Source organism: Psittacula echo, assembly GCF_963264785.1.
Source record: "Psittacula echo genome assembly, chromosome: 1".
Lineage (NCBI taxonomy): Eukaryota > Metazoa > Chordata > Aves > Psittaciformes > Psittacidae > Psittacula > Psittacula echo.
Genome location: NC_137735.1, coordinates 57338783 through 57363297, shown reverse-complemented (window position 1 = coordinate 57363297; position 24515 = coordinate 57338783). Strand labels below are relative to the sequence as shown.

Sequence of the window (24515 nt, the reverse complement as noted above, 5' to 3'; positions counted from 1 at the left end):
CCGCCCCGGCCCGCTCCTCCGTCTAGGTGAATACGTTATGCTAATGAGGGCGGGAGGTGGGCCGGCGGGCGGGGCTGTGGCTCCGCGGCTGGCCACGGGGCAGCGCGGGGTATCGCGGAGGCTGCCGTCGGGGCGACGCGGCTGTCGGCGGGCTTCTCCGCCTGGCGCGGCTGCTGGGCGCCGTCGCGCAGGTGGAGGGGGAGCAACAAGTCCGACGGCGGCGGGGAGGAGAGCGGGAGGAGGAGAAGAAGGAGGGGGGGATACACACACACACACGCTTCCCGCCCCGCGCCTGAAAACCTCTCTGACAAGTGGCAAACCGCTAGCAGAGCACGCTGCTCCCTCCGAAGAGCGGGTGGAAGCCGCGGGGGCTCGCCCCGCGCCCAGCCCTGCTGCCGGCTTTTGCCTCCTCGCCCCCTTCCCATCACCTCCCTCACCGTCGCCTCCGCTGTGGGGCTGAGTGGAGACCCGCTGCCGGGCGGCGTGCGGTACGGACTGCTGTCTCGCCTTGAAAGTGTGCGAGCCGGTTGAGGGCTTTCTTTCTACTTACCGCTATTTTATTATTATTATAATTTTTTTTCGCTATTTATTTTTCTCGTACTTTATTGTTACTGTTTTTTGTTGCCGCTGTTTGTAAACTAATTGCCTCCATGGGGGGCGGAGGAAAGGAAATCAGAGCTGCCGCAGCTGAAGGGTGTAAAGGCGCGCTGGTGAAGAGCCGCGGAGCCGCAGGACGGGATGGCAGCGGGCAGTGCGGCCGGGATTGCTGCCCGAGGTGGGCCGGGCCGTGCGGCTCGGCATTGGCGGCTCTTCTCTCCGCGCTGGCTGCCGCCTCCTGCGTTTACCTGGGGGTGCGGACTAGTGACCTCCAGGCCAGGGTCGCGGCCATCGAGGGCGCCCGAGGGGGCTTCTCTACCGACGCCCCACTCCCGCCGCTGCCCGGCTTTTCCCTGGAGCAGCTGAACGCGATGATGCAGGAGAAAGTGGAGCGGCTTCTCGCCCAGGTGTGCGGGGCGCGGGTGGCCGCTCTCGGCCAGCGAGTGTGCCAGGGGTGGGAGGCCATGCGTGCGGGACTCTAGGAGTGCCGCCTGAAGCGATGAGAGGGGCCACTGGAGCTGCTCCGCAGGCGGGAGGTGCGGGGGGAGAGGGAGATGGAGCCCGCACCCACGGGTGGCGGCTGAGCCTGGGGAGAAGCTGGCTTGAGGTGGAGGTCGGGGGGGGGGGAGGGCTCGGCTGCTGGGGCTGGCGGGTCGGGGGGCTTTGGGTTGGGGGACCCCCAGCGCTCGGCGCTGTTCTCATGTGTGTGTGGGGGGGAGCACTTGCGGCGGAGGCAGGCGAGAGCCAGTGGCGTCGGGCTCTGTTTTGCTGTTGTGGGGGTGCAGAAGACAGCTAGATACCCTCGGGTGGAGGCCAAGTGGCGAAGCCGTGGCAGGGTGCGCAGCCCGTGGGATAGCGCGAACTCCCGGCTCGCGCTCCCGCCGGCCGGGAGTGCTGGCTGCGGCGGATGAGCTCCCAGGGGCCCTCACTTTGCTTCTCTCCCCCTCAGAAATCCTACGAGCACTTGGCAAAAATACGAGTAGCGAGAGAAGCGCCTCCAGAGTGCAACTGCCCACCAGGTAACGGGCACAGCGTGGAGATTGCCCCTCTGAGGCTTGTCACTGGGAGGGGGAGGATGGGGAGGGGCTTGGTATCCCGTGTTTTTCAAATACACCTAAGTCAGATCTGGGGGATGCCTCTTCAATCAACAGCTCTACCTTGGGTGGGAAAGGTGTAAAGCCCAGAATCATCTGTTTCCACTGTGACACTAGGTTGGAATTACTGCTAGTTAAAAGCCTTGCTTAGGCTGGGTGATGCCAAACAATAACACTTACGAAGAAGTTAATGATCTGTCCCAGCAAGAAGGAATATATTCTCCCTCAGATGGGGCAGTACTGAATCAAGGCATTGTGTGCTTAGCTTGGGATGTGGAACAAAAGTTCCTAGCAAAAATATTGGAAAATTTATAACATGGATTGTAACGAGTCTGTTGCAAGTTAGCAGTAATATATACAAGAGCTTTTCAGTCTCATTTTTCTGTATTCTTGGATGAAAGCAGTTCCCCTAGCAAGGGATTGCAGGTTTCATGCAAGAAGATTCAGAACTGCTTATGCAACCAGTGGTGTTGATTGACTTTGGAAACAGGCTTCCTAGTACCAGGATCGATTGTTCATTTGCTAACACTGCAACGTTTCCTATGTTTTTTGTGCTGCTTTTTGACAGTGTGATAACTACTGATATTGTTTTAGCCATTAAACTGTCATTATTGTTTATAAAGTTCTTCTAATATATACCTGAGTTCAAATGGTATCTTAAAAGTTAAGAAAATAATACCAGTATTTCACAGGGTGATGTGGGAATTCCAGCATCCTCTGTGTGATGAAGCACACTAGATGCACTGTGTGCTTGACGTATCCTGCCACTCTGTATGAAAAAACATCCCATTTACAGATGGAATGTCAACTGTCAACAAGAATTGAGCTCATTTTGTATGCCAATAGGATGTGTGATAGTACTGTGTGTATAAGGAAGAAGCTTTTCCAGTTTAGGATGTGATTCCTGCTAAACTCATCAGTCTGAAAGGAGTACCGAGTCTAGGTGTTAAAGCTGACTACAATGGTTGGTTCAGTATTTTGACGATGCTACAACTGGGAGGAGAGTACTGGCTGCTAGAAGAGTTACCATGGCTAACATGAAAAGGACAGTATATGTGACTAGGACTGTTTTAAAAGGGTGCATAGAATTACTCAATTCCCAGATAGTTTTGGTAAGGAACATTGGTTTCCTGTGCTCTCTATGATGTTCTCCTTTATGGCTAACATCAGCATACAGTGTTCATCTTATTTTTTCTGTTGCTTAACTGCAATAAATTACAAGATTCATGTTTTTGTGCTAAAAACGAGGGTTGATGGTCATGTTGTGTGCAAAGATGTGTTCTGTGAGCCTGAAACAGTGTTCAAGTTGATGCCAAGCTCTCTTCCTTTTCTGCCTCCTTATTTAAATTAATCTGCTACAATGTTTCAGTTATTTTTTCATACTAAAGGTCAGTATCAGCTTTTTCATAGCTGGTGTTATGCACTGCTTTACTTCCCCACTACCACTAGAGCTCCACATTATACCAATTTTTATCTGACCTTTCTTCTTAAGAAGTACGTTTTATCAAATAGATAATGAGCAACACAATAGTTCTCACATGCATTGGAAAAAAACCTTGCTAGATGAAAGTAAAAATTAAGTGATCTGGGAAACCTTTTCAAGGGAGCAAGACTCATAAGATCAGGAAAAATTATATAAATTGTTGCGATTAAAAAAAAAGTAAATTGCAGAGAGGACTAGCTGGTATGGGGACTAGAAATGTGATATGGAGCTTTTCACCTCCTGGTAGCTATTTCAGTTTGGAAGCAAGTTTTGTAGTGGCTGAAAGATGCTGCCATGTGATAGCCTCATGTTGGACAGCTTAAAATGAGTTGATGCTCTCATGCTTGTTGCCAGTGGACAGGTGTCTACCTCAAAATGGCATCTTCTCGAGAGCCTTGTCTGAGACAAGATGGGCTGAGTGGCACCACCACCTGAGGAGCATGCCTTCCTAATAGGAGGCATTAGTCAGAACAGGATGGGATAGAGCAAATAAACTGATGTTACTTCATTTGGTTCACTTTGTTAGAATTCCTTTCCGACTGGTCAGGATGGGTGTTTATTTTCATCCTTACTACTCCTATTACAAATTTGGACTACCGTGTTCAGAAAAGCATTTGGTTTAATAGGAAAGGTATCAATGTTTCTTTCTGTTGCCTGCTATTTGTGAAGCCAAAGAGTACGTTGCCTCTTTACTTCTCACGTGGTTCCCTTTTGCTGCTTTATTCTGCTCAGCTTCTTCATTTCTTCCCTGGATTTATGTAATAATAAAATACATGTCTGTTAGAGATGATTTTGGGAGGCCTTCATGGTACAGAGCTGATTTTTGAAACATCCCTATGCTGTGAGAAAAGGTTGCTGCCAAATGGCTACTGAGTCAGTTTCCATCATCCTACTCTTTAAAGAGTAATAAAGATTATTTAAAAGTAGGTTACATTGTTCTCTACCAAAAGAAGAGAGGGAAATTTAATCTGCTGACAGGATGGTGAGAACATGGCCTCTGATTTAGGATTAAAGTTATACAACTGGTGTAGAACCCATTAGCTTGGGATGTTTGTCCCATGGTAGAAACTTGCGCATTCAAAGGAAAGTGGGTTTGCATAGCTTGGGTACCAAAGGCAGACAAATTCACAACTGCTCATAGCTTGCAGAGCTGTCCACCTGTGGCTCCTTTTAATTCAACACTACCCTTGAACTTTGTCTAGAGTGAAGAATAGTTCACATTTCTCTTTAAAACCTTTGTATTCACTAAATGTGGGCTTTGGTGGGGTTTTTTTTGTAATTATTATTTTCTATTTCCTTACAAACACAATGCGAGGAGATACTAGAGTTTTGATTTTAATTCTCCAGGACTAAAGCCAGATACCAAAGATTTTGTAAATATTTAAAAAATAACAATAGCAGGCATTCTTTCTCTTCTTAAAGCAGAGTAATAAAGTTTGAAAAGTAAATGCATGCTGACATTCCTCTTAAATTACCTCAGCTCTAACAAGAGTGCCAGCTTCAATCCCATGCTTGCGACTGGTGCTGCAGTCACTGCTGGCAGTTAGCCTTCTGCACATGCGACCAGGGCGCAAATTGAGTGGCTAAAATTATTTTTAAAGTAATAAATTACCGTTCCTTTGCCAGATTTATTATTTATTGTAAATTAATGTTTCTATACTGTAAAATATGAACCAAAAAAATAGGTGTGTAGGTGAGTATTTCATATGTTCCTTTAAATGGTTGTGGGAGCATAATCAGCTTTTATGAGGAACAGTCAAGCACAGTGCTGGATACTTCTTACCTAGTGCCAAGAATTACACTGTTGTGGAAAGAGTAACATGTACAGAAAGCCCAGGGTTACTCCTAATTCAGTAGAGTTTTAAGAAATACTTAGTTTTTTTCTAGATTCTTCAGACTTTCCTCTTCCAGGAAACATTCATGCCTAGGACCTGTAGACTTCAACAGAAATTAATATATGCCTACATTTCTTAGTGAATCGATCCTTTATGCATTGTGAGGGTCAAGTTTTGACACTTATGGTCATGTGCCACGATGTCTCATTCTGTAAGTGATCCTTGGAGCTGGAGTCAGATGATGTTGGCAGGGGTAGGAGTCAAGTCTGTTAGTACAGGAAGTTCAAACTTGGTCAGTAGGAGGGCTAGCAAGTGATTATCTCTGGTTTTGCATGTCCCTTTAGGCCAGTTTGGGGAAGCCATTAATTTCTTTTTCCCCCTTCTCTTTTGAGGAAGACCTTTATAATGAATTTATTCCTTCAGAAAAAAAAAAAAAAAAAAAAAAGGAATGGGGAGAGGGAAGCAGCAAGCAACATTATATAAGTAGGAAAGCCAATGTGCCATACACTTCTTTAATTTTGCCTTGACAAAGGATATGTTGCATAACAGGAGAGATGTTTTTTATCTCTAACTGCTGTGACACACTGTATATGTCTGTTCGCTGTAGCTTGCATGTAAAATGATGGGGTTTTCTGTTTGTTAGCTTGGTTTTCCTTCTTTTTTTCCTCCAAAATATTAGCTAAACTTCACTGATGGGTACCTAGCAAAGTTGACCAAATAAATTTACTTTCATTTTCTTTGTGTCAAAGGAAGGTTTTTTCCTTTGCTCTCTCTCTCTCTCTCTCTATATATATATTTTTACCATCAAGAACCCCAAATTTTTCTCCTCTTGTGTTTGGATACCTGTGACTTCAAACCCTTTCCAGACATGGATGCTGTCATCATTCTTCTCTCTTAGCCAGCTTTTTGGTGCTGGTTTTGTAATCATGTCATCTTGATTCTCTGTTCTAGTCTTCAAGAGATTTATGGTTTGCCATTTGAAGTACCTCCTATTTCACTGTCAATCTGCTGTGAACAGGTTATACAGCTTGTTTCAGTGTAGTTGTGTGTGTATAAACCCATTCATTCAGGAGACAAAATGCCATAAGCCAAGGTTTATTTTTCTGGGGGGAGGAATAGAGAATACTAGTTGGTTTTGTTCTGGTGGGAAAACTGTGTTCTACAGCTATAGTTCTTCAGGAGGATGATGGATCTGTTATATGTATTTTGGTGGCAGCTTGGATGGTAAAAATCAGTGTAATTTTCTAGAACCCCAGTATTGGTTTTGTCTTTTTAAGCACCTAATGTTTGTTTTGACATGCAGTGGAAGTACAACTTAGGCACTCTTTCTTGTTTCCACATGTTCCATAAGGACTGTTTTCTGGAGCATTTTGATTAGTGAGGCTGAAAGAATGGAGAAGAAATCAATCTCTGGGATTAAAAGAATTCTGAAATAGGTATCAGTAGGGTGTTACTTGTTTGTTTGTTTGTTTCAAGTTATGTTTATAATGAAGTGGTTCTCTAAAGACCGAAGAGTAAAGAGGAGCTGCAGAGACCCAAAAGAAAGTACAGATGTAGAATGTATCCAAAGTGTTTTTTCCTGTTATTTAAAATTCCAGAGTGCACTATCTGAACCTAGCTCCCAGCACTACTTATTTCTGCCATGTCTGTATCATCTATTTGCTGAATGCAGCGCTCAGATCTAATTTTGTAATTTTTCTGACAGGGCTTTGAGTTCCCCTTTCATACCTTCTCTGGTTTGATATGTTTCATTTCAGTTCCTAGATAAAGATGTTTATTGATGTGCAGCAGCATGCAACCTTCTGGGTAGTCTGTTGTCTTGTTTGGATGAGTGATTAGAGATACTTTTCGCCCATGCCCCAGAATAGCTAAATATTGGCTAAGATGTGACCTTTTAATTCCCTTCCCTCTGGGTAGGGAGGTAGGGTGAACAACATGATGAATGAAACATAATGTGGCTCAAAGGAGAACTGATTGACAGCAGACTGCACCATTTCTGTCTTTTGTAATCTTACTGATGTCAGTGGAGTTGATTTGGCCTCGAAAGTGTTATTAATGAAAGGTTTTTCTATGACTTGAATGAAAATTTAACTTGCAGTTTTGTCAAACAAGGCATATTGAAAGGAAGGTTTGATTATCTGCATTAACTTTTCTTATACTATGAGATTAATATTAATATTAATATAAGAATATAATATGTTCTTACATTTCCTTACACGTGGCACCTGTCCATCTCGAACTGCTGAAGTGCCTAAGCAGTTCAAGTACAGTGAGTCTTGCGGCATGAGGAGTGTCCATTAAGCTCACTTCTGGAACAATGTTTTTAGTGTGTGCGGTCTTTCTTTTTTCTTTCTTAAATCATTAATTATATGCATGTATTTATTTAAAGAGTATTTAAAGCTCGGATAACTGAATTCTGTGCTGAAATACTCACCCCTGACCCTTTCCTTAAAGGTTAGTGTGTTCTCAGGAATGTGTTGCCAGAACAACACTGCTGCACCTTCATACAGCAATCATCCTCCATTTCACTCCATTATAGGTTTACCGGCTGCAGCCTTCCTGTCTATTTTTCGTATAGGTAGCACAATAAAAATTTCCTAGCTTTGAAAACAGCATGACTGATAAAAGCTGTCTTTTAGGGCCTTTTAGGTTATCAGATAGAATCACATAATTAATATGTTCAAGTTACCAACCCTGTGAAACCATCCATCTTGCTTTAACACACACGGAACTTGAGTCGTATTGCTAACTACAGCCTCGTCAGGAAGGCTGGTCTACACAGAGCGCTTTTCCCCTTCATTGTTTTAGTTAATTTCCAAGTCAGCCCCAAAAAGGAAACCTGACTGCTCGCTTAGAACTATTAAGAAGATGTAAGAAGGCATAGAATAATACAGGCTTGAAGAAACTCTTTTTGCTCTATACAATTAAAGCTTCAGCTTGTAGTTAGATAATACATACAACAGTGAACATGATGCTGCAGGCTTGCTTGTTGAAAGCTTGTGGACCATCAGGTTTTTAGTGATTAGATTTACAGTAGAGCAATGCCTACTTAAATTCAACTGCTCGGGTCTTTAAATGAGGTTAACTTATGCAGAAGAAGCTGTTTGTGATTGCTTAATAACAATAAATGTCAGGGAAAATCTTCAGAACTGTGTGGCCAATTTAAAAATGCAGGATTTGTACATACCTTTCATGCAAATACAGCCATTTTTTTCTCTATGTAGACTTGAACAACTTTAGAAATACAGGTTGGGCTGATGCCCCAAGAGATCATCTTAGTCGTGTTTCTGGGATCTGGAGCAAATGTGTCTAGGCCATCATTATCAAGTATTTCATTCCATGTGGTTCACAACTGCAGCGTCTAGTCTGTTCTGGCTCAACAAGCAGTTGGATCTGCCTTAATTTTGTGATTAAGTGCAAGAAGCCTCATGTAAATAATCTCCCCAGTTAAAAATGTGCTGGTCTGTAAATATGTAAACGTGTAGTGCAAAAAATTGCTGATGTATATTGTGTGAGCTTAGGCACTATTTAAATATTTCCATAGGTTGCCTAGCTCTTAGTAGGCAAGCTACAGCTTTCTTGTTTGTGAAGTAAAACACTTGTCCCATCCTTTGTGTTCATGAAGAAAACCTGACCATTATGCTCTGTTTAGAACAACTTTTAAAATATGCTGGAAGATGGTCTTGTCTGTGATGCGCACTAGACAAAAGTATTCTTTCTGCCTCTTCCCTGTTCTTCTGACTTTTGGGTTTTGGTTTTTTTTTTATTTTTGTAGTCTGTGTTGTATTAAAATTGATTCTTGTTTATATGTGCAGATATATGTTTTTAGGAGCAGGCTTTTACATGCAGTTGTAAATATTGCATGCCTGTTTGGTGAAAACTGTTTCTTCTTGTGCTTGGAAAGCCTTGAAACAGATGGCGATGCTTGGTGAGATTTTTTTTTTTTAACAAATATGAAGCTGTTACATACCCATGTAAATTGTTTTTACTAGAAACATATATTCTTATAATTGTCAATGATACGATGAAAGTGAAATAATAAATGGAATGAATGAAGTGCAATAATGGAGGTGAAAAACTGGGAAGATTTTTTTTTTTTTGAATGTTTTGAAAATGGGCCTTTGTTCTGCCATTTGCAGTTTGTTCTGTCTTAAGAAAAATCCATTTATTTTTCCTTCCACTTGAATATTTTCAATATCTCTCTCTGAATATAATAACAGAGAGAAAAATCATACCTCAGGATACGTTAAAGTTTTAGCTTATGAATGAGGTTCCTTCCATAAGTATAAATTCATTCTTGACACACTGTGCTTAAGATTATGCTGAAAATCTGCTATTCAAAAGATCTTTTCTAAAGTTGGGGTGGGGGGGAGAGGGATAGGAATGGGGAACGCAGAAGGCATTTTGAAACCAGGAAAATATATTGAAAATTAGAGGCCAAAATCTTTTATCAGAGGTGTGGCTGCCATTGCAGTGACAGATTTGTGAATGCGTATCTGAAAGCAGAATAGAACCCTATAATTTGAAAGGCACTAAATAAACCCCCTAAAAAAGATATTTCTGTGATTAAGATCACGTAGAGCAAAAGCATAGCTGGCCACAGATGAAGGCCTCTCTTGTGCTGGTAGTACTAATTGTGTTGCTGGGGAATGGTGTAAGGTTTGCTATATGTCAGTGCTTCAACTGGATGATAGTAGGGTTTTCATGGAGGGCTAGAGTGCTGAAAGTCTAAGTGTATGCATCTTAAGTTGAGGCAGTATTTCCTTTTGCTGGCACCTCTGATAATCTCTTAAGAATATGAGAACCAGCTGCTTGAAGGCATCCTTCCTCTTCCTCCCCACCCATGCTCATACCCTCTGAGTAAGCTCCTGTTCTGAGTCCCTTGATGTTCTTAGGGGAAGCCTTGGTACCTAAGCACAAGGGTATGGCCACAGATGATTGAAAGGAGGAACTCCATAGTCTGTGTATTAATATTCTCCAGTCACAGAGTTTTCATCTAGATAATGTTAAGGGGCATTACTATGAGAAATACTGTTAAGTGGTCTCCGGAAAGTCTCTATACTTCAACTCTTCTGCTGCTTTTTATCAAATGCTCCTTTAACGTTTGCACCTCCACTGCTGTGTGATTGGGTACTGCCAGTTGAAGGATGACAAATGTTGAAGACTGTCACTTCAGCTTGACGTAGAGGTGGTTAATATACTATTGACTTCATACCCTCCATCTCTCAGGATAGCCGTCTCAAAATTCAGTCAAAATACTTCTTGACTCATAATTTGGCCCTTGTACCAGGACGTGTGCCCTGTACATACATTCTCAAGTGTAAACCAAAGAGGTGTCATTGTTGTGGTGTTACTTCTGGCAGTGCCGAACTTGAGCTCTGCTTTTTTGTATTCTCTGTCATGGTGGATGCTTGATAATTGTTTGTGTCAGTTAGTAATATGTAGCTTGCGGAATGGTTTTAGTTGGCACTTACAAATGCAGTGGTATCACAGAAATGGGCTGTGGTGTTTGCTGCAGCTGTGTGTGTCTGTGAAGAAGTCACAGTTCAGTTAGGATCATCTTGCATATGTTTCCCAAGTGGTTCTTGGAGTAGGTGCACAGAATACTGATGAACCAGAGAGGCTGAAAGACAGAGGCATGGCATCAGTTTAAAATGAACCAGTGCTTGGACAGCCATTGTCAATACTTGCTTAGGGTTGGTGTCTTTGTAATGATGACACTCGTGTTTGTAGAAGGCTGGAAATGTTCCTATATATGAAGGTGAAGTGTTTTTCCAATGCAGCAAGCATGTGCACTGTATTTCTCTACTGTAGGGAGACTAATCTTTGTGAAGAGAGATTAGTATTTAAGTCTGACAGTTATAGATTTCACTTTAAGGCAGCTTTGCATAATTCCTTGGTTTGAATTCCAGGCTAAGCCACATCCTAATGTGCTGTAGGAGGACTTTCTTTTAGCACATTCAATTAAGAGGCAGCACATAAGATGTTAGAGTGGCCAGCTAAGAAGCATGAGCCTTGAAAACTGAAACACCAGCAATGAGGGGAAAATACAGCAAGACTGAAATCTTCACTTTTTTTCACTCTTAAAATTGATTTGCTGCTACAAGGTGGTCTTTTCATGTCTTCCAAAAAATTCCAGTCCATTTCAGGATAATAGGGAGAAATTAATCTGTTTTCAATGTGTATTATAGCAGCTGGAAGACTGGAAACACTCTCAAAAAAACTCTCTCTTAGCAAGTTTAAAGGAATGCACCTTAGAGGAAACACTGTGCACAATGAAATTACAGCAGGGACAACTATTGTGACTGTTTGCCTTTACATGGCTGTAAAACGTCTTCATATTTGAGTTTTTCCGTTTGCAAAATTGAGTCTATGTGAATACATTAAACAAAGTGTGCCAAAGGCTTACAAGTACAAAGTATAAATAATTTTGAAATAAAGTTACTGTCTTGAACAGAAGTCTTTCTTTCAGTGCATTCCTCGCCTCTGTTGATTTGGGTAACCACCTCTTCATGCGCCATTTTGATCAGTAGTACAGGGCATAATCAGATAGAATCTGCTGAACTGTCATTGCTGGCAGTTGCATGTTCATTTTCTGAGGATAGAGAAATGGGACCTTGTATAGTGCTTGCTCTTCTTTCTTTAGGTTGCTGAATCATCACATGTGAAAATAGTTACAAAAGCATTAATGTGCAGCTGAAGTAACATTTTTGGAACTTTTCAAAGGATTTTTTTTTTTTGTTTAAGGATAACCCAACCCTGTAGAATCTTCTCAATTGAAAAGGTGGGCAATGCCCACTTAGGTCACTTATGCTGGGATAGAAGTAGCTTCTTTTGCTACCACAGTTTCTGATATCCAAGCATTATTTTATTTTGAACTTGAAGGTAGGTAAAAGTAGCCTTTAATTGGAATTGTGATTGATAGTAATAAGACTTGGTAAGTGTACATGCATTACTTCAGACACATTAAGAATTCCACAGATTTTAACTGAAATCAGTAGCTGCTCTGGAATCTGAGTATAGGGTATAGCCTTGGTTGTTTGTCATTTAGTTGCGTTTTGTTTTTTGGATCATTGTGCATATCTGTAAGTGCAGCCATTATAATTTACTTTAGCTTTGACATACAGTTTTTATCAAACAAATACTATTTTTTAATTTATTTACCATTCAGTTTATCATTTATTCTTTCCAATACCTGAGCAAGAGCACTATGTCAATATCTACTAGGAATACAGAATTAATTTTGTAATACTGTAAGAGTTCTGGCTGCTCTTGGGGACAGTCTGAACAGTAGAGATTATTACATGTATTTATCTTTATGGGAAAACTACATATTCTTATATCTCAGTATATAGTTTGCAGACCCAGTGAATATTGTTCTGAGGATTGTTGGTTGTTAAGAAGTGATTAGACAAAGCCACTAAAAATCTTACAGAAATGCGCAAAAAATCAGTTCGAAGGGATAAAAAAATAGATCCATATGTACAGCTGGACCTTAATTTCCTTACCAGCATGACCGAGTTCTGCATATGCGTGTGCTTTTCTACTCATATGTTTTAATACGTGCGCAAGAGGTGAAACTTCTGTTCAACTCTGAGTGTTCTTTTAACTCTGTGGATTAGCTCTCCCATTCCCCACTTCCCTGGTGCTATGCTTGAAAAGTCACTATTTGCTTAACCCAGATGTTCCGTTTCTTTATTGGAAGCAATAATTAACATTTTTCATACCTGCTGTACTTTGTTAGTTTCTTTGCTTGCTGTGGTATAAAAAAGTTGAAGATCCCTTTTTGGGCTGTCAAAATCTGAAATAGCCATAGAATCACAGAATATCTCAAGTTGGAAGGGACCCATAAGGGTCATCGCATTCAACTCCCTGCTCCTCGCAGAACTATCTAAAACTAAACTGTATGACCAAGAGTGCTGTCCAGCCACTCCTTGAACTCTGACAGGCTTGGTGTCATGACCACTTCCTTGGGCAGCTTGTTCTAGTGACTGACCACTGACTCTTGGTGAAGAACTTTTTCCTAATGTCCAACCTGAACTTCCCCCGATGTGGCTTCATTCCGTTTCCTCATGTCCTGTCTCTGGTCACTAGAGACAGGAGATCACCACTTCCCTCTCCACTGTCCCCCTTGAGGAAGTTGAAGACTATGATGAGGTCTTCAGCCTTCTTTTCTCCAAGCTGAACAAACCAAGTGACCTCAGCAGCTCCTGGTAAGTCTTGTCCTCAAGACCTTTTGCCATCCTAGCCACCTCCCTCTGGGCACACTTGAATAGTCTGATGTCCTTCTATTGAGTTACCCAAAACTGCACACAGAACTCGAGATGGGGCTGCACCAATGAAATGTAGAGTTGGAGAGTCACCTTCCTTGACTAGCTTACTATGCTGTGCTTGATGCACTCCAGGACAGGGTTAGCCCTTTTGGCTTGTATTCAACTTGCCATCAACCCAAACCCCCAGATTTCTTTCTGCAGGGCTGCTCTCCAGCTTCTTGTCCCTTATTTTCTACATATAACAAGGATTATGCTGTCCCTGGTCTAGAATCTGGCACTTGCTCATGTTAAATTTAATACAGTTGGTGATTGCCCAGCTCTCTAGTTTATTCAGATCTCTCTGTAAGGCCTCTCTACCCTTAAGGAAGCCCACAACTCCTAGTTTAGTATCATAGGCAAACTTAATGTACATTGAATTCCTGCATCCAGATAATTTGTAAAAACATTAAAGGGCTTTGGCCCTAAAATTGAGCCCTGGGGTATCCCAGGTCACTGGCTGCTGATTGATATAACCCCATTTACTATAACTCTTTGAGCCCAAACCATCAGCCAGTTGCTCATGCAATATATTATGGACTTTATTTGTTCCAAAAGCTGTTATTATGATCCCTCCTCGTTTGATCGTGTTGCTGAAAGTCCATCTCTGTTTTCCCGCTTTGTGTAGAGCAGCAAGGACAACAGCTAGGGCCTCTCTTCCAGAGGCATGTCATTTATATGTTTGGCTTAGTAGCCTTGTGAGCACATATTCCCACTGCATATGCGTCTTGCAAGTGTGGGGCTTTACAGAAAGAGATTGGTGAGGCACAACATTATTCTGTTACCATTAATCATACTTTGAGATGAACTAATGATGAGTAGTTGTTTAACTTAGTTACTAAAAATAGCATTTGGATAGGGACTAATGCAGTCAGAATTTTTCTGACTCTTGGACAAAATTCCTGCTGGTTCTAAAGAGCACTTGTTTTCAGATGGAGACAGATATCTCCCCAAATTGTCATCTTTCTTTCAGATGCCCAAGCATTCTCTTTTTGACTGCCTTCAGTGTTCTTTAAACTGTGTTGCTCGAGATGGCAAAGAGGGTTACTCACATCTTTGCATTTGTTCAGACACACTAGACTTTTTGTTAGACTGTGATTGGTCTAATCAATGTAAACCCTGTGAAGCTGCTGAGTAAAAGTGGCTTGAGGAGGACTTTTTGTGACAGGTAGCTATCAGTTTAAAGGCTGGGAGGAATCTATAGTGATCTGCGGAGAGGTTCATGGGTGTCCTTTGGACAGATGGTTTTCTCCACTTTAGATCATACAAAATGTACAGTAACACCAGCACTTGCGTACACACCAAGTGAGATTGCATTGGTGCTTCAGGATGAGAGCATATACTTTTCGTAGACATAGCAAGGGGACATTTGCTTTTTGCTACTTTCCTTTCAGCTGCTCTGTTGAGACTAAGACTGCGCTTTTGTAAGGTGAAATAAGGTTCTTGGCAAAACAACAGATTCTTAAAGGATGTCATTGCATACATATATAACTTCAATGTAACTGACCCCCGTTTTCTTTCTGAAAGGAAGGTTAGAACCAGTAGTTTCAAGTCCCTGTTTGCATTTTTGTAAAATACAATTAATTTTTCTTAATCTTGCTGTCAAATTATAGAACTGAACAGCATGTCAGATTTTTTCCATAAAGTTAATTGCATGCTCTTTGATTACCAAAGAAGGTACATAACAAATTAATTTTCCTAAACATGCTGCAAAATGTAACTACCGATGTGTTTACCAGCAGCAGGCATCTCATGTTCATTTGCATTCGTTACATATGCTGCATTTTTCCATTCAATTAATTTTCTTTTTCAGTGCATACAAAATATGATCTTATGGCATTGGCATTTTTAGATTCTAAAACTGTGTCTTGGTTTAACTATGGGGAGAGAATTAATTTCTAATTCTGCTGTTATCTAAGAACAGTTATAATTAGATGGAATTCAGGAGTCTTTTTATCCCTACATGGTACACTTAAAGTTAGTATGGTTTCTGGTTTTGTATTTCTTAAGTGGAACATCTTTTACTGTAGTAAATGACAATACATTTTAGTGATTATATGTTAATATCACTCTTATTTGCCCATTCACAGTATGCAGCTGGAGTAAAAGTAAATACAGATCTTGCTGGCTTACTTGGTTGCCAGTAGCTGAATACATTTAATGGAAACAATGGTTTAAATATTTTCCCCGAAAAGATGAACTGTATGGTTAAAGTGTACTTAGTAGTAGTGTTAGCAATAAGCTCTCTTTGTAACTTGTTCTCATATTTAGTATGTTTTTCAGTAATTATGGTTTGAAAACAGTAATGGAGTAATTTGAGTTTGAGCTAGGATTTAAGATTGTGTATTGTAGATAAATTAAAATTTTTATTTAAAAAATATCACTGAGTCAGCTATCAGTGGAAATTTTGTTGAACAAAAGGAGAACTGGCAAAAAATCTCTTAACCCTGAAACTTACAGTATACTTGTAAAAATTTGGAACTTGAAAAACCGTGAGGCCTTATTTATTACTAAAGCTGATGGAAAACAGCAGAAAATTTGTCTGTGAACCAATACCTCTATGATTTTTTTCTGAAATGCAAGTTGATAAAAAGCTCAAACAAACAAAAACCAAAAAAGCAACCATTTTTACAGGAAAGATTTTCATTAAAAAATAGATAAATGACTGAGCAAACCAGGAGATAGGCTATAGGCAAAAATGCATGTCTCAGTGCTGCCCTGCATTACTAGATGCTTGTGGTCTTAAAGGCTATAGAGGAAAAGCAGAAATAGAAAGCTAAGGGTTCTATTAGTGTTTTCTTCTAGCCTTTTTAGAGAAATTATTGCCCATTTTATCCAAATGTGTCTCCTTAAGGTAAGAGGAAAAACAGCTCCTTGCAGCTAACTTTGTGAAATGTTATCTTATTGCCATTAATATGGAATCAATTGTGTTTTTCTCTGGAGACTTGAACTTGTATTACTTGATCTGAAAGAAATATATTCATGTGACTTGAATGAGAACTAGATAAAGTTGCAATATTTCACATGATGAAGTCCTTCCCAGGATTCTTGAAATACACAACAGTTATTGCAAAATATTGGCCTTTATTCATTGGTGTTTCTTGCTTTTTGTTGTTGGATGGAAACGAAGTAGATATATAGGAATTATCTTGCTGATGAATCCAGCATTAAGATTTTACATATTTAACAGTTGGCAATGGAGTGCTACTTGTACCAAAATACTTTATTTTCAAGGATTATGAATCTGTTTTGCATAGTAAAGTATGTGTTGTTGCTGGGCTGCATTTCCAGTGCATTGCTCTTATTCTAAACATTAAACAGCATAAAATAGCTCAGTGTATTCTTCCTGACGGACCTGTGATACTGTACACTTCTCAGACTGACCTTGATTTTAATTTAAAAAATGTATTTGTTTAAACCGATTATAGTTAAAATATATGGAAAACAGTGACTTTTTCAAGTGAATTCTGTATTTTCCATACTTATGTTTTGTTAGCAGATGAGAGTATTTTTTGAATTTCTGATTGGCAGCATTGTAACTCACAGTAGTAAGTGGAAAACAAAGCTGTATTCAGTGTAAAGTTCCCTTCTCTCTGCCTCCCACCAGGAATCACTGTCAATAATAAAGCTTTTGAGGAAGCGTCTCTGATGAATCAAGAGGAAGAACATGCCATTTGCACTTGTTTATTTGGTTTCTAGGGAGATTCTTCTTTGCATGTAGAGATATTTGTTGAGATGTAAAGATATGTAGGCTGGAAAGAAAACCTTGGTTAATAAGGTGAGACATTTCTATGTTAACTTTTTTGTTGCCCATTAAAATCACCATTGGACTGCATTTTCTAGAAAGGTGCGAGTTCCCCAAACAGATGTATATTGCTGTTGGCGGCATGTGTTAATAGGATAGGTATTACGTATATATGAGGTGTTAGGTCCTTAGCTACTTATTTGCATGTGCAGCTGTCTTGGTGCAGCCCTGTCCGTGTATATACGCTTACGGCACATGAATTTTTTGGCTTTAAGAATTTAGATTAGCACTCAAATCTCCAGTCATCACATCCAAATTTACGAATTTCACCTGCCTTCCATAAGTCTTGAAGCATTTTAAATAAATAAATAAATGAGTCTTACTCATGTAACAAATGTAGCCTGGATCATATCTCATTTATTGCTGATGTCTATCAAAATTGGCTTTTCCTTTTTTCCACTTAAGTAAATGAAAAATCAGCAGTTTGCATGGATTTGCATGGTCCTTTATTTTCCCACTTGATTCCTGGGCTTGTAACTGTATTAAGATTCAGTTTCTGGAGATCTGAGGGATTCTCATAAGCAAATGATGACAAGTGAGCAACTTACTATTATATGGTAATATTTTAGATATTTACAGTTACTTAGAAATGAATAAAATGAGTTACTTCAGGATAAAATTTGCTCTCTTTAAGTCAATGGTACTTTTAAAACTGCATTTTCTCTGCGTGTTGCTTGTTTTTATGAATTGTTTGCCCACGGTACTATAAGTACCAAAAATAAGAGCACCTCCCACGCCTTATGTATCATATTCTCGCCAGAATAATTTGTCATGATTTGCATGTTTTAGCTCGTCTGCACATTTGTTTTAGCAGTCTAGCACTGCTTTGATTGTTGCTTTGACAGATGAGCTAGTGAGAAGTGTTTTAATTACACATTTAAGGATTGAAATTGAAAGACATTTTGTCTTTCAGTCTTCCACTGTTGCTTTCTGTGTGTCTTAGTTTCTGGAACAATCTGGGAAGATTAGCAAGTATGTTTGAGCACAGAACTTAAATTCAGATGTCTTGCAATTGAAAGCTTTTCAAGAATCCTGAAGTGGAGAAATAGTTGGATAGAAAATAGGATACAGTTGAATAATGCTAGTAAAATATACTTTGGATGTAAATATAAAATATGTAAATAAGACATTGACAAAGTAGCTATTCTGAGGAAATTTCTGGGACTTATAGTCAGTCACAGGCTGAGCATAAGTCAAGTGTTACACTCCTATGAAAAATGAAATAGCTCTTCCACTCTGAATTGGTAAGGTATCATTTGTGAAATTTTGTCTAGTTCTGGGAAACATTCAAATATAAACATTGCTCAGATAAGAGTCCAGAGCAGAGCTACAACAGCCATCAGAAGAATGTTCTTCTGTCTGTAGCTACAGGGGAGTTTGAGAACTGGAGTGGTTTGAATTAGAACAGATCTGAGTAAGTTTTCAAAGACCTAAAAGTTAATTGAAAAAAAAAAAAAAAGAAGATGAAAAGGTAAACTGTGTGCTTATTTCTTGTCTTTGCAGAATAGTGTAAGCAATGGAACTCATTCTATTTGATGGTTATAGCAACTCCATCACAAGATGTTTTAAGAACAGACTTGTAAATGCCCGTCAGGATTGATATCAGTAACTTTTGCCCTTACTTTAGGGAAGTAGTCTAGATGATCTTTGGAAATCAATTCCAGTGTTTCCTGTCAGGTGCTCAGATGTTAAATGCCCTGCAAGTTAAACATTGATTCGTAGCTTTTGCCAGGTAACATTGCTTCATTAACTTCTTTCATAGATACCCTGGGATTTGGAAGCCTAGGGTTTGTTTGCTGCCATCGTTTCACTTGAATTTAACTTGAAAGATAGACCACCTGTAGGTACAGGTGTAACACTGCTAGCAATCAGAAATGTGTAATTATTTTCTCCCAATATCAGAAAGGAGAAGCATAACTCAAAAGATGGGGCTAAGAATTACTGCTTGTGCTTGAAAGATCCTGAGAAGGTAAGAGATTTCTTCAGCTTTGTTGTTGCATAGAACGGTGGTACTGAAATACTGTGCTTGGATGATTTTATTTCAAGAAGTTCATAGCTTTTAAAGTTGAAGAGTAGTTTTTTAAATTGCCAGGATAAAACTTAAAAAATAAACTCTACTGCTAACATGATCTGAGGGACAGGGGCTCACTTTTTTGGATGTATAACTGTTCTAGTGGCTTAGTGACTAAATTTTGTAGACCTGCTCGCCAGTGTTTGGTTTCTTTCTATTTGGCATGGATGTGATTGGGGTTTTGTGTGGGTGCAGGTTATTTTTTTTTTTTTTTTAATTTTTTTTCTTTTATGGGGGCGTTGTGAGAATTTTTATTTTGTTTTCAGTGAGGCTGTGTGTATCTGTGATATTTTTACATGTAAGTCAAGCAAGTATGGCTCTAGTAAGTACTTGGTTGCTAGACTGTCAAGTGAAAAAAAGCAAATATGCCACGGGAGATATGAGAATTTCATAGTACTTTTCCTTGTGTTCTGACTGACTCAATATGTTACAGTAGGGTTTGGAGAAACTGTGCGGTTTGCTTTTTTTTTTCTTGTTACAGTGTAAGCTGAAATTGTGATCATTGATACAGGAGATGCACTTCTGTTTCTGAAATAAACAATAAAACATAGTAATAAGAGTTAGTGTAGAATATACCTCTAAATCCTCAGTACTTCTGAAATTGTTAGGAAATCTGTTCAGGGAAAGCTTGGAAAAACCATCTTCTTACGTATGTACAGAACCTGCAATGGGTCTGCTGTATTTCATTATTCCTCTTTCACCACAAACCTTCTTTACCTGTTTTGTTATTCATAAATTAATTTACTTTAGTGGGAATCTCCTGGAAGATTTAACATAATCTGAGTCTGATTTGTGTTTCCGAATTTCTCCTCATGTCTTCCTTAATGATTTAAGAAGTTGGCATGGCTAGCTAAATGCTGGAGTGGTGGAGGAATGCTCCTTAGGTTCAGAAAGACCAAGGGCCTCACAGTAAGGGGAGCCTGTGTTTGGTTTGAGGCAGTTTGATCAAGCTTGGTGCATTCTGTGCCTTTTATGAAAAAAGGTTGCAGTCAAAAACAGTACTGTTGGCATCGTTTCTGTATATACAAAGTGGCAGCAGTGATTAAACAAGCATGACTTTAAAGCATGGCTGAATTCTGAAAACTGACTTGCAAAATTAACACCTTCATTGACTGTATGTGTATGAAGACAAGATGTATAATTCACTGAAGTGACAAAAAATACGATTATTCCTAGCCCTGTCAACGGCAGGGTAAGCTGGCTACTATTTCTCCTTGGGCATCATCAGAATTGTTACATGAGTTACATGGCTAATCATCCTCACCTATGCTCACCCTCATAAGCTCATGTTGCAGAGGTCTTTGCAAATGAAGTGACTGATTATGTTTTGACCGACACAAGTGTTATGGCAATAGTGTGCATGAAAATAAGAACGATCTTGTTTGGCGTTGGGGCTTTTCTCTTGAAATAGGTTATAAACTGATTTTTATTTTCTTTTCCTTAACCACCTCTGTAGGAAATCTGCATAAAACCAGACTGGATATAAATAAATGTATGTGTAAATCAGAAACAAAACTGTGAATATTACTGTCAGCAGTGAACACACAGTAATTTTTCACCAGAACACACATGCAACCTTCACTAATTTGCTTCTTGGAGTGGTGTTCAGGTAGATATGATCCCTTTAGTGGTGGGTACTTAGAGATTACCATCTAAACTGGTACTCAAAACTGTGCTTCGATATTACTTTCACCCAAAATAAGCTGTTCAGAGGCAGTTGCTGACTGCTAAAACTTGGTATTTGTCAATCAGCCAGCACATGCAATAATATTTTTGAGAAATTGTACTTAACATTGCTGCTGCAAACTCTAGGGATCAGGATATCCCTTTAAACTAAATAGCACTGTTTGTGAACATATAAAATGAAGCACTAAGACAGGTGTCTCAGTCAAATTTCAGACCTGAGAAATATATTTAGGGATTTCACTGACAATATGCAATTCGAAAGCTAGATGCCAATTTCTAGATTAGCAAGTTCTTGATGGAGTTAGAACTTTGTTGCTGCTAATGATTATGCCATTGTTATTTATGCCTGTAAATAAAGGTTTTAAACATGAAAAGAAATGAAGCTTCAGAGGCAGCTTTGGGGACTCCATCCTCAGAGGAGTAAATCCAGGATGGTGGGCGGGCCCTTGCCAGGACCCTGCTGTTTCTCTCATGGGTTTGGTTTGCTTTTCAAAGGAGACAACTGTATATATTACACTAATTAATATATTTTAATAAGAGGAACTGTATTCCCACTAGGTCCTCTGAATTAAAGCCCTTCCTGATAACCTTGGACAAAAGAAATGCTGTAAACGTTTTTATTACAAGTGATTTTGTATACTCGCAGGGCTTTTTTCGGGTTCTCTTTGCCTCTTTTTCTCTCAAGAGTAAGATTAACGTTTCTGAAAGAGAAGGCCTCCGTTTGGCTTCATTAGGTTTGCTTTTTGGCCTTTGCACCCCTGTGGTGATGGGAAACTTGTCTGTAATCTTTAGGGGATTTGTTAATGTGAAGGGGAAAAAGAGGAAATGTCTTTGTAATATAGATTAATTCAAATAGGGGTATGGCTATTTTTCTTTTATGAAAGTGCAAAGGTGCATAAAAATTGTGTGAATATGTCAGTTAGGGGTCTGTTGCTTGTAACCATTGGATTCTAGCCTAGCCTTAAGAGTTAAGCAATTTAACTTTTTAGAAGAGTGATATAAAGACATATCTTAGAACAGCACTTGTTGCCTAATTAGATCTTAGAAATGTGAGTCTAAAATAATAAACATCTTAATTATGTTGTAAATATTGAAAATGTAAGTAATGATTTTCATTAAGTTGATTTTGAGAAGGTTTCATAACTGTTTTGGCATGTTTTTAGGGGTTGTTTTCTTTTTTGTTCTTGTTTATTCCTTTTTATACAGAGCAGAATGTTGATGGTGTTTAGTGAATTTTAAAGAATGCAGCAGCTACTTCATCACTTGAAAGCGAAGCAGTTTCTCACATTGTACCTGTGCAGTGCCAAGGAGAATTTCATGTGTCATCAGTAACTTTTTGGGTTAGGAAATCTTGGTTACTTTAACATCTTTATAATTTCCCAAGGTCTGGACAATTCTGAAACCCTAGAAATGTTGTAGTAATATTGTGTAGCAATTGGCAGCTGTCACCTGGAAAGTTTGCTCATTTCAGTGTACATTATGTCAAAAAAACCCAACAAACCACAAACCCACACCAAGCACCTACACCGTGCAACAGCACCATTACACATCTTAAGCTTTTCTTAATTTGCAGGTATATCATTATAACACTAAATAATCTTCTAATCCTTGTACCTATAATTGGCAATGAGCTGCTGAGAGGAGGAGTTTTGAAAGAACAGTTCTAACTGCTTGCAAATGTAGGAATATTGTCTCAGGAGAGATATGGCATATCCACATACAGTACTGAATTGTGTTGTTATTCCAAATTCAGTTTACATTACTAAAAAGTTCTTAAGGTGATATTTCTTATATGAAGCAGATTGCAATAGTGAACAACAAGTGATATATAGGTATAGTCTTATGCATAATGTGTTTATTCCTTTCAGTACTACCATAGTGCTTAGGAACTCTGCTAGGGCCAAGATTTTGTTGCCCCAAGTATTGTAGAAAGAAAATAGGGAGGTAAGGGAAGTGTGAGGCAGTCTTTACTCCTGACAGATTACAATTTTAAATGTGAGGTAACAGGAAAAGGTAAGTTTAATACAGGCTCATGAGAAGAATATGTAAATGGTGTGGCAATACCGCTTAGTGTAGTGGGCAATCATTTGATCAAGTTATCACAATAAGCGCTATCAAGTTGTTTTATTTGATTATCTTGTCTTGTAGAAGGAAAGTAGACTTTAAGAGATAAAAAGGAAGCTTTGCAGACCTTTGAAACTGCCCTACAAAATGGGAAGGACAGGATTGGGAAAACTATTTTGAAAGGTGTTGCTTTGAAAACTGGAAAAAACAAAAGTGGGCAGACACTGCTATTTGCTGTTGTCGTGGTTTAAGCCCAGGCCATAAATCAGAACCACGCAGTCTACTTCCCCCCCCCCCCCCCACTCCCCAGAGGGATGGGGAGGAGAATCGAAAGAATGTAACTCCCACGGGTTGAGATAAGAACAGTCCAGTAACTAAGGTATAACACAAATCACTACTGCTGCCACCAATAATAATAATGATAAAGGAAATAACAAGGGAAGAAAATATGATACCGCTCGCCGGAAAAGAGCCCGACCGAAAAGAGGACGTGCCCTTCCGGGTAGCTCCCAGTTACATCCCCGGGCATGACGTGCTGTGGTATGGAATACCTCTTTGGCTAGTTTGGGTCAGGCGTCCTGTCCCTGCTTCCTCCCGGCCCCTCCTCCTCCCTGGCAGAGCATGAGACTCACAAAGTCCTTGGTCAGTCTAAACATCGGTGTTATCAGCTTTGTTCCGAGGCTGAAAGTCAAAAACACAGTGCTGCAACAGCTACTAAGAAGGAGAAAAACTGACTGCTACTGCTGAACCCAGGACAGTATCCACCCCTTATTCCATACCATTCACGTCATGCTCAGATCCCACATTTTCCATATACCCTCACTCTCATCTCAGTGCACTGTTATCTTAGTGCACGGACCAATTCCTATAAAGCTACTGAATCCGTTCGGTTCATGATGTTGGGCTCCATCTCTTGTAACAGTCATTCAGAGCAGGAGAAGCTGTGTGCAGTGTTGGATCGTTGTCTGCTGATGCTGATCATTCCTTTACTGTAGAACTCATCCGGTTCTATCAAAGTTCATTCTCTGTTGGGATGATGGTCGGAGGGAAGTCAGGGCCAGTCGCTGGTGCCCTGCAGACTTCTAGTTGATGGCTATAGCAGGCAACAGCGTACAATTGAGTTCATTGTCTGTTTTCCCCTAAAATCAAATCCCCTTGAGGTACGCATCGGACTTCCCCATCTTCCTGCATTACCCACCAAGTATATCCAGGTCCCTGAGCAAAAGCAATCCCACGAGTGGGTTTGCCTTTACCTGAAGCAGGAATAACCCAGACTGTCTTCCCCAGCAAATTCTTCATGTGCACCACAGGAACTTTGTTCCCCTCTACAATATGTAAAAGTTCTGACTGGGCTGGGCCAGCCCTGTTGGCAGATCCTCTGGTGTTGACCAACCAGGTGGCCTTTGGTAAGTGTGTATCCCAATGCTTGAAAGTTCCCCCACCCATTGCTCTCAGTGTAGTTTTTAACAGCCCATTGTACCGTTCGATTTTCCCAGAGGCTGGTGCATGGTAGGGGATGTGATATACCCACTCAATGCCATGCTCTTTGGCCCAAGTGTCTATAAGGTTAT

The 24515-nt window shown here is 40.1% G+C and overlaps 1 protein-coding gene across 1 annotated transcript in view; it reads left to right on the top strand.

The window, feature by feature from the left end:
• Positions 1–650: 650 nt before the first annotated feature.
• Positions 651–24515, top strand: part of COL25A1 (collagen type XXV alpha 1 chain) — a gene marked incomplete at both ends in the record, with an annotated part of 314576 nt that continues 290711 nt past the window's right edge. Inside the window, 2 exons of the mRNA XM_080623175.1 lie at positions 651–1004; positions 1547–1616. Coding sequence (XP_080479301.1) covers positions 651–1004; positions 1547–1616 — 424 coding nt within the window. The remainder of the gene's footprint in view (positions 1005–1546; positions 1617–24515) is intronic.